At 45.2% G+C, this 10,983-nt stretch overlaps 1 protein-coding gene and 1 pseudogene across 1 annotated transcript in view; one reads left to right on the top strand and one right to left on the bottom strand.

Annotated features, from left to right (window-relative positions):
• SPIDR (scaffold protein involved in DNA repair) overlaps positions 1 to 10,983 on the top strand; it is a 325,369-nt gene that overhangs the window by 292,201 nt on the left and 22,185 nt on the right. Inside the window, exon 14 of the mRNA XM_007464058.1 lies at positions 10,233 to 10,317. Within this exon, the coding sequence (XP_007464120.1) occupies positions 10,233 to 10,317 (85 nt within the window). The remainder of the gene's footprint in view (positions 1 to 10,232; positions 10,318 to 10,983) is intronic.
• Positions 5,984 to 6,712, bottom strand: LOC103090330 (mortality factor 4-like protein 1 pseudogene; annotated as a pseudogene).

The following is a 10,983-nucleotide window of genomic DNA, read 5'->3' on the forward strand; positions in this document are numbered from 1 at the left end:
AAAAAAAAAAAAAAAAAAAAAGAATTCCTTAATTCCCTTGCAACTGAGTGTGTGTGTGTGTGATTTCCTGCCGAGGTAGAACAAAAATGTGCAAAGAACTTGTTTCAAGGGCTTCCCTGGTGGCGCAGTGGTTGAGAGTCCGCCTGCCGATGCAGGGGACACGGGTTCGTGCCCCGGTCCGGGAAGATCCCACATGCCGCGGACCGGCTGGACCCATGAGCCATGGCCGCTGAGCCTGCGCGTCCGGAGCCTGTGCTCCGCAACGAGAGAGGCCACAACAGTGAGAGGCCCACGTACCTCAAAAAAAAAAATAAAAGAACTTGTTTTATAATACAAAGTTGTGCTAGTTAATATTTTTATATCCTAGATCTTGAGGAAAGAATCTAGATTAGGAAAGATATTTTTTAATATTACTAGCAGATAGCCTACAAAATGTGAGGCCTTCCAAAGTTACAAATTTATCTTTCATAGTTATATAATTTAAGCAGTGGTTCAAAGGAATAGTGCAGAAGGCTTAATTTCAGGTGTGTGTCTTTAATTTCCTTTCTTCAGTTTCTCTATCTGTTGAATAAAATTTGAAAAATATTGTCCTGAAATTCATTGAACTAGCCTTGGAAAATGTTTAGTAATTCCCCACATCTATAAGGTATTTGTGGGATATTCTTAGCAGAGAGTGGTCTCTGAGGTCAGAATGCCCGACCGACGTGATGCCATCACTGTCTAATTCAGAAACAGTGTCATCACCCCCAAAAGAAACACCTTCCCCATGAGCAGTCACTCCCCACCCTCCAGCCCCTGGCAACCACTAATCTGCACTCTGTCTCCGTGAATTTGCATATACTGAACACCTTCGTATAAAGGAGCCATCCTGGCTTCTTCCACTGAGCATCATGCTTTCGAGGTTCATCCATGTTGTATCATGTGTCAGTCCTTCACTCCTTTTTATGGCTGCCTGACACTCTGTTGTATGGATGTACCAGACTTATTTATCCATTCATCAGTTGATGCACATTTGGGTTGCTTCCACGTTACTTTCTGGCTGTCATGAATAGTAATACTGCTATGAACATTCACGATGCACATATGGACGGAAGTCTTCAGTTCTCTTGGGTAGATAGCTAGAAGTGGGATTGCTGGGTTGATGCCAAAGTGTTTTCCAAAGTGACTGCCCCATTTTCCTGTCTCACCGGCATAATGATGTAGTTTAGTCACTGATTATCGAACCTCCTCAGGATCTCAAGGTTGCCATGGCTCCCATCAGTTTGCTCATGATCTCCTGGGCCATCTGGTAGTGTCTGCTCTGGCAGCCAAACCTCTGAAGGAAATGCATTTCAGTATCAAGGCAAAAGTTTGTTTAGTTGATTCGAGGTTGTCTCGTGTGTGTATGAGGGTGACATAAAAGGACGTAAGGTGACACAAGCTACCTTCTGGAAGACAGTCGAGGGCACAGAGGGAGACGGAGGGAGGGAGGTAGATGGTAGAGAGTGGATCTTGAGTGGCGCACTTCCAGACTTCATGGCCTCAGGACCTCTTAATACTCGTCAAAATTACTGAGACCCCCAAGGAGGTTTTTTTAATGTGGTTATATTGATCAATAACTACTATATTAGAAAATAAAATGGAAAAAATTAAATATTTATTAGTTCACCTAAAAATCCTAAAAATAAACCCATTAAATAATAACATAGATAGAATTTTTATGAAAAATATTTTCTAAACCAAGACAACCTTAGTGAGAAGAGTAGCCTTATTTTATGTTTTCTGCAGATCTCTTTAATGTCTGGACTAACAGAAAACGATGGATTGTCATCTCTGCTCTGCGTTCAGTCAGTCCTGTATTGTACACAGTGTAGCCTCTAGAAAACTCCACTGTACACTCATGAGAGAAGGGGAAATAAGGTCTCAGGACATAGTTCTGGCCTTGCGGGTCCCTTGAAAGGATCGTACAGACCCAGGGGTCTGCAGACCCCACTTTCAGAATCCCTGGTCTGAAATATTCCATCTCCAGGTAATCTGTCTTATTAGAAAGCCACGAGTACTACATAACAGCAGGTACAGAGAAAGTAGCAACTGCACGGAAAAATTTTAGGAACATTTTACAACCAATATAAATGCTTCGTTTAAAAAAAATATTCTGAGATCTCTGAGAATGAGCCAACTCAGTGAACAGGTTGCGTCCCATCTTGAGGGTGACGTCACCATTGCGGTTTAAATCTTCTGCGGCAAACTCCACTCCACCCACACCCGAAAGAAAGTGATTCAGGCAGTCTTAGGTTATCCGGTGAAGATTTGGGATTAGTTAGATGAGGCAGTACCAGATGGAGAAATAACTCTAAAATAACAGAAAACAGGCCTGGTGAGCAGGCGTGTCGGGGAACAACCTGGTGAGCTCAGGGAGAGCAGCTCTCCACCGTGCCTCCTCCCCATGGGCTGCAGCTGGGGACCTGCTTCCAGGTGACACTGGCCGTCGCCCTCGGTACAGGGAGGATGCGCCAGTCTATAAAATCAGTGTGAAATATGTACATTCAGCATCCTTTCGGGTAGTGGTGAGGCCAGAGCCCCTGCTCCTTCCCCGTCTATCTCTGATGTTCCTAGAACTCCTCTTGCTGTCGTCCTCAGGCACACTCTGTTCTCGTGGCCTCCTCTTTGCGCCAGGCAGCCCTGCCGTGGCTGCTCCAGGACTAGCCCTGGTCCTCTTCCTCTTGTCAGAGCAGCTGAGAGCGTCAGGGTAAGGGTTAGAGGCTGCCTTTCTCAGCCAGAAATTCAGCAGTTGTTGTGGGGTCTCGGCTCGATCGTTTTCCCTGGAGGGCAAACCTGGGCTCTCGTCCGTCCAGGAGAGACACCTGCATGTGGGCATCATTTCAGAGTCTTACGCTGAGTTTGTGAGACTTTTTTTCGGAGATGGCCTCAAGTCAGTCCCCTCCCTTTGTGACTCATTTGTGTATTTTCTACTTAGATTTTTACAGCTTCCAGAATATCCCACAAACAACAAAATGCAGGCAACAGAATGGGTTTTCTCATTCTAAGAAATCAGTAACTTTGCTCCAGGTAAGTATCTCTATCTGTGTACTAACCCTTAATAATCTTTGCAGCACTTTTTTCTCTCTTAGGGAGCTGGTAATTATTAAAACAACAAATCAGGGCTTCCCTGGCGGCACAGTGGTTGGGAGTCCGCCTGCCGGTGCAGGGGACACGGGTTCGTGCCCCGGTCCGGGAAGATTCCACATGCTGCGGAGCGACTGGGCCCGTGAGCCATGGCCGCTGGGCCTGCGCGTCCGGAGCCTGTGCTCCGCAGCGGGAGGGGCCGCAGCAGTGAGAGGCCCGTGTACCACAAAAAAACAACAAATCAGAAAATGTTTTTGAAGTTAGCTACAGTGCTCTGTATTTGTAATTTTTTTTACTGCAAATGAGTTGGAAAATGTTGTCTTGTTTTGTTTTAATCAATACCCCAAGGCCTTTGCACATGAACAAGGTATTCAGCCAGCCAGGCTTGTGTCTCAGCCTGTAGAAGGCTTGTGTCCCAGACGGCTGGCTGTTTCTAGCTACCTCGTGCTGCTGCACCCTCCCAGAAAGCCTGCACAGCTCCCACCCCCCTCAGCCGCTGCAGGTTTAGAAGTGGGAGAATCAGAGTCCTGCAGGGAGCACAGTGGGGCCAGGAGGTTTCAGGGCTCACCTGCAGTGCAGAGGAAGGCGTCCGCTCTGCGCCCCATCGGGCTCCAGGCCCCCCAGAGCGAACACCCAGCTCCAGAAGCACGGGGAGTGGGAGCCCCGAGGCCTGGCCGTGAGGAGCAGTATTCCCGCTGACCTGCCACCTCTGCTGCGGTCCCAAGTCTCAAGCAGTCCGGTTAGATTCAAAGAGTGTGGTGCGGCCAGCCTCCTCCGGCTCTCCTGGGGGGGTCTCCCCAAGTGAAGATGTGCGAGAAGGCACCTCTTAACACTTGCAGCAGCTGGTCACACTCAGAGGCGGCCTTTGCCTTGGAGAGAGTGGAAGAGCTGAGCCCGCCCTAGAGGAGGCCCTGGGTCCTGGGCCATAGGGACTGTCTGGGGGAGTGTGCTCGGCTCCCTCCAGGGCACTCCAGTCACCAGCCATGTTTGCCTTCGCAAAGGTCACTTTTCAAGTTTACCCACCTTTCCCACTAGGAAAGTTCATCTTTAGGTAATTTTTCTAAAAGTCTAAGATTTAGTGAAGGCAGCTGCAGTAAAAGCTTGTTGGCAGATAGATTATGACCTGTTTCTTGAGGAAATTAAGGTATCCTTTCTCCGTTATTTGCTCACAAGGTTATATGGAAGACAAAGGGTATTTGAAATTTAGACTTTCCCAGACTTAGCAAATAGATAATAAAATCTGACTGTCTCTCAGTAGTATTCTACCACTTTCTGAAGTCACCAAGACGGCCAGTCCAGTTGGTAAAAGCAGGTGTTTAGCTTCAAGCAGATGTGCACAGAATGACAAGGGGTGTGTTTGTTTTTTTCTCTGCAAGTCCACCTGGATTAGTAGTTTTTGTTGCCCTGGCCCAGCTTTTCTTTGAGTAGTTTCATCATCGGGCGGGGGGGAGGGGTGGGGAGAAAGATGGAAGAAATGAGAGAAATTGGTCTGCACGTGACCTTTAGTTGTCAGCCTTTTCCTCTTCATCCAGCTTTGCCGGCGTTCTGTCACCAGCATCACACCCTGACTCTTCACGTGCTGTTTATCATATTTGCTGTCCTGGATGTCCTCTCAGAGTTTTCTTTTTCTATATCAGCGTGTTTGAAGTTAAATATTAGATTCTGGTAGGGTACTTTAAAAGTACTAAATAGACTAACCATCACAATAAGGCAAGGAAAAGGAAAAAGACAGAAAGGAAGAAATAAAACTGTCTCTACTTCGGATGACATGATGGTCTATGTCGAAAATCCCAAGGAATCTACAAAAGAAAAAAAAAAATTCCTAAAACTAGTAAGTCAGTTCAGCAAAGTAGCAGCATACAAGATTAACATTCACAAGTCAGTCACATTTCTATACACTGGCAATGAACCCTTGAAAACCAAAATTAAAAATACAGCATTTACAGTTGCCCAAAAAGGAGTATTTAGGTATAAATCTAACAAAACATGTCAGGACTTGTATGCTGCAAACTATAAAACACTGATTAAAGAAATCAGAGAAGATCTAAATAAATGGAAAGGTGTCAATGTTCGTGGAGTGGAAGACTCAACATTGTAAAGATGCTATAGTTCTCCCCAAAAGATGGTATAGGCTTGACGCAAAACCCATTAAAGTCTCAGCAAAAATTTTCGTAGATATATCCAGGCCTATTCTAAACTTTTTTTTTCTTTTTGAAATTTAAGGAAAAAATTTATTGAAGATCTGAAAAACAATTTCTAAAATATTGACTTTTCCAGAAAACTAGCTACGCAATGCATTGTGTCTATCATGTTAAAACGTGATTAGACACAAATATAAAAACCGTGAAACAAGCCACCATTCTTTGACAATCTGAGCAAAGATAAAATGCCTAAGGAAAAACATGAATGACTTGCAAAGGATGTGGGCTGTTCACTGTAAGCACCACAAAAAGGGGGAGCACAAATGGATGAGTGTTTTCAGTTATACACACTGAATTGAACTTTTGGCACTAGGAATCAGAGCATTTTGTCATATAGCATTAACACATATTGTAAAAGTGCATAGTGTCAAAGGAATAGAACCTTTGACAAAGGAATAGAACATTCAAACGCAGCTTTGTCAGCTAAGCAGTAAAACACTGTACAGTACGTCTCTCTGTTGTCCGTCATTGAAAACACTGGTAGCAACTTTGAAATGAAAAAAAAAAAAAAGAAAAAAAAAGGACCTGTAACCCCTTTTAGTTTCTGTTTAAAATCAAACAGAAAACAAACATCATTTCTGTTATACAGTAACGTTTCCAAAGTACATCATTTGTACAAGAGAAGGACTGACAAAAATGTGTTTACAGAGATCCAAACATGAGGGCGTATAAGCACCTCACACAGCTTTCCACTCGTACTCAGGAGGAGCCACTTCATAATCAACTGGCACTAAACAGAGTTCTTTGCCAGGTGTTCTAGGAAATCATGAAGATAATTCAGTAATAAAGCAAGGCTCTTCTCATCCAGAGGTGTGTAGGCCAGCATTGCTCCAATACGTACAAATAATCTCAGTAGGTGTGGCGCTGCATGCACCTTGGACATGGCGCATCAGGGTGATCTGCAAGGATTTCAGCATACCGCGGTCTCTCATGTTTGCAGAGCAGCTGAGTGCCCAGCCTTACGCTGAAGTATTCCTTGATCCCTGCCACAACTTCATTAGCAGCATACCCCTTATTTTCTGTGTTTCCTCAAGATTTCTTGTAGTTTGCAGAATCCTCTAGAATGGAATCCACATTCTTCTTGTCAGGAGGATAAAAGAGCTCTTTTTGCCGGGTAATTAAGTCCCAGTCTCCAACAGGCCGTGGTTTTCGTTCTTCGGGAATCTCTCCTTTAACTTCACCTCTGTTCATGAACGTTTCCTCATTTTCAACAGTAGAGGCTACTTGGGCCCTTTTCTTGTGAGGAGACTGAGGTGTCTCACTCGTACTACCACCATCTCCATTTCCAGGTGTGTTTGCTGTTTGTTCTTTTTTGTTTTCACTTCAACATTTTTCTGTCGCAAACCAGAAGTCTTCCTTCCAGGGGCAGCCCCTCTCATCTTGCCCTCTGTGTACTGCTCCTGATTGGCTTTGTTTGGAAATGCAAAGGAACTAGAGTAGATAAAACAGTTTTGAAAAAAGGATAAAGTGGGAGGAATCACACCCAATTTCAAAACTTATGATATGGCTACAAGAAACTGCGGCATTGGTGGAGGGATGACTCTCTGATCAGTGGAGAGAACTTGGGAAGCGGCCTGTGGGATTATGGCCAAATGATTCCTGACCAAGGTGCAAACAAAGCAATTTGGCGGAGGAAGGATAGTCTTCAACTAACTGGACATATATGGGCAAAAAATTAATCTCAGCCTAAATCTCATAGCTCACAATAGATCTTAGGTTTAAATATAAAACATAAAACTATAAAGAAAACCTTTGGGACTCATTGAGTAGAGTTCTGAGATGTGACAACAAAAGCAAGACAAGCTACAGACCGTGAGAAAATATTTGCAAACCTTATATCGTAGACTGTATAATGAAGTCTCAAAACTCAACAGTAAACACACACACACACACACACACACACACACACACATACACACACACACACAAGAAATCCAGTTAGAAAATGGGCAAAGGGCATGAAGAGACATTTCCAAAGAGGACATCGCATGGCAGATTAACACATGGAAAGGTGTTCGACGTCACTCTCCTTAAGAAAAAGCACGTCAAGACCATGGTGAGATGTTACCATGCTCCTAAAAAACTAAACGTGAAAAACTAAAGTGAACAACAGTGAGAGCACCGGGTGCCAGTGAGGATGTGAAGAAACCATCTCTCATATGTTGCAGGCGGGCGTGTAAGGTGGTGTGGCCCCCCAGGAGCAGAGTTGGCAGTTCCTTTAAAAACTGAACATACTTATCAGAGCAGCTGCACTCCTGGGCATTTATTCAGAGAAACAAATATCTGCATTCACGCAAAAATCTGTACCCAAGTGTTTGTAATAGCCACAAACTGGAAACAACCCAGATGTTCCTCAAAGGTGAATGGTAAACAAGCTGTGTCACATCCACACCATGGATAGTACTCAGCAGTAAAAAGGAACAAGCTGCTGATGCCACAGCAGCTTGGATGGATCTCAGATACACTGTGCTGAATGACAAAAGCCAACTCAACATGCCATGCACCACACGACTCTGTTTATGCAAGGTTCTCAGAAGTTGTGTGGGTGTGTATGAGACTGTATGAGTGCTGGTTATTCGTTCACCGAGTCTCCAGCCCCTCATGTGGGCTGGCACTTCGGTGCGTATCCTTCAGCGAGCTGTGTGGAAAGAAGCAGGATGTTCAGGGCAGGAGCGGGTGGACGATCCCCGGAAGAGAGGTGCAGCGGGCCCCCAGCGTCCACCCAGTGTCCAGCCAGCTGCCTCTGAACCTCAACTGGCCCTGGTCGCCCAGCGCTGTCCAGTCACCCACACAAACAGCTGCTGTCAGGAGAGGGAGAGAGTGAATTTCCCTCGTGTGTCCCCCTTCGCTTACTGCTTTTGTGCTTGATTTGGACCCAGAATCTTGGTGTTGACTGTAGGCCATGCTCTGCGGGCCACGATGCTGTTGTGTTTGGTGTGAGGGGCTGAAAGACCATGGGAAGCTTTGAGTCTTGTTCTCCGTGATGCTGAGACCCTCATTCTCAGTTCTGAGTGTTTCGACTTTGTTAACCGCTGGATCCTAAGCACTTAAAATAGTACTTGCTCTTAAATGTTCAGAGAAATAAGAATATGTAACATTAATTATTAAGGCCACAAGCTTTTTAAAAAGTAAACAACATTATTATATATAAACATGGTTAAGGTACTTCCCTGGTAGTGCAGTGGTTAAGAATCCGCCTGCCAATGCAGGGGACATGGGTTCGAGCCCAGGTCCGGGAAGATCCCACATGCCGCGGAGCAACTAAGCCCGTGTGCCACAACTACTGAGCCTGCACTCTAGAGCCCACAAGCCACGACTACTGAGCCCACGCGCCTAGAGCCCGTGCTCCGCAACAAGAGAAGCCACCGCAATGAGAAGTCCGCGCACCGCAACGAAGAGTAGCCCCCGCCCGCTGCAAATAGAGAAAGCCACATGCAGCAACAAAGACCCAACAACGAAGACCCAATGCAGCCAAAAATAAAAATAAATAAATTGATTAAACATTGTTGAAACTTAAGGCAAAGTCTAAGAAGTCTTTATGATGTATATTCTTTTTTTTTTTGGCAACTAAAACAGGATTTTAAAAATTGTGGTAAAATGTACATTACATAAAATTTTCCACCTTAGCTATTTTTAAGTGGCACTAAGTACCTTCACATTGTTGTGTGACCGTCACTACCATCCACCTCCAGAACTTTCTCATCTTCCCAAAGTGAAGCTGTGTCCCCAGGAAACACTAGCTCCCCAGCCCGTTAACCACTGTCTGTCTCTGTGAATTTGTTTGGTGTAGGGACCTCGTATAAGTGGACTCATACACTATTTGTCTTTTTGTGTCTGGCTATATTCTTTATTTTAGATAACTTATTGATAACTTTTTTATTCTATGAGTGGCACATATCTGTTTTGCAAAATATAGGAAATACATAAACCAAAGGAAGAAAATAAATGTCACCTTTAAGTTCTACTCAGATAACCACTAACAACATTTTTTTATCTTTTAGAGAGAGAGAGACGTTATAATTTGTTGTCTGCTTTTCACTTAGCAGGGTATCATGAATATCTTTCCATGTCCTTAAATATTTTCTGTGTAACCGTTTCTCTTCCGCCTCTCTTCCGGGGATCGCCTCATAATTTTTTATAGTTTTTTTAGTTGAAGTATAGCTGATTTACAGGGTTTCAGGTGTGCAGCAAAATGGTTCAGTTATACATGTACATACATGTATATATTCTTTTTCAGATTCTTTTCCATTATAGTTACTACAATGTACTGAGTGTAGTTTCCTGTGCTATACCATAGGTCCTTGTTGTTTATTTCATATATAGTAGTGTGTGTCTGTCAGTCCCAAACTCCTAATTTATGCCTCTCCCTTTCCTTTCTGGTAACCGTAAGCTTGTTGTCTATGTCTGTGAGTCTATTTCTGTTTTGTAAATAAGTTCATTTGTATCATTTTTTTACATTCCACATATAAGTGATATCATATGATATTTGTCCTTCTGTTTGTGACTTACTTCACTTAGTATGTTGATTTCTGGGTCCATCCACGTTGCTGCAAATGGCATTATTTCATTCTTTTTTATGGCTGAGTAGTATTCCATTGTATATGTGCACCACAGCTTCTTTATCCACTCCTCTATCGATGGACATTTAAGTTGCTTCCATGTCTTGGTTATTGTAAATTGTGCCGCTGTGAACATTGGGATGCATGTGTCTTTTCGAATTAGAGTTTTCTCCAGGTATATCAGAGGCATCGTAATTTAATGAACAGTCTCCTTCCTGTTCTCGTGCAGTCAGGTTCCAAGGTCTGTCTGTCTGTGTGCCCCTGACTTCACCATCCTGAATGGTGGCTCCTTGGTGTTTGGCCTGGTGTCTGCGGAGCAGATCTGCCTGTGAGCAGCTCACTGACCAGGCATCTCTTCTTTTTCCAGGATGACAGAGCTTTTCAGTTTGATTGACACCATGTGGCCTCCAGTGGCGCCTCTGAAAGCACCAGGCCACGGACCAGCCTTCGAGGTAAGCCCAGCATTGCAGCGTCCCCCAACCCCACACCCCCCATCGCACCTGCTCTGTGGCCACCAGGCGCTGAGCCAGTGCCAGCCCACCGTGCACATCCCCAAGAAGCCCAGGTCCAGAGGGTGGGAGCTGGTACAGAGATCCAGACCCACTCACCTCGCTCACAGGCTGCGGCCTGGCTGCCTTCCACACGGTGCCGCACACATGCCTCCTGAGGTTACTTTATGCGACACCTCTCGACCCCCATCGTCACGGGTCACTGTGCGCTGAGGGTCTCAGCCTCGCACCGGACAAGAAGCAGGTGGCTTCCCCGCCACCTTCCAGTCAGTAGTAGAACCAACACTTAGTCACCAATTAGAGCAAAAACTCAGTAAACAAAACCCTTTGGTATCGGTTCAGCCGCCGGCTCAGCCAGGGGTTTCCCTTTCCTTCCTCCTCACATTGCTTATGGCAGCCAGTTGCTCACAGGTAGCAAAATCGAGCGATGAAAATGTGCCCCTACTCCCCGCCCTGAGCCCTGTCCAGCAGGCTGGCAGCGGCTGCTTTGGGCTTTAGTCCCCAAGCTGAGAACTGGGGCTGCCGTGCTTGTGTGGTAGCTGACTTCCTAGCACAGGCCGAGACAGTGGCTCTGTCCTGTGCTAGACCAGCAGCCTAGTGGTCAGGAAT

This window comes from Lipotes vexillifer, unplaced genomic scaffold (assembly GCF_000442215.2).
Source record: "Lipotes vexillifer unplaced genomic scaffold, Lipotes_vexillifer_v1.1 scaffold69, whole genome shotgun sequence".
NCBI lineage: Eukaryota > Metazoa > Chordata > Mammalia > Artiodactyla > Lipotidae > Lipotes > Lipotes vexillifer.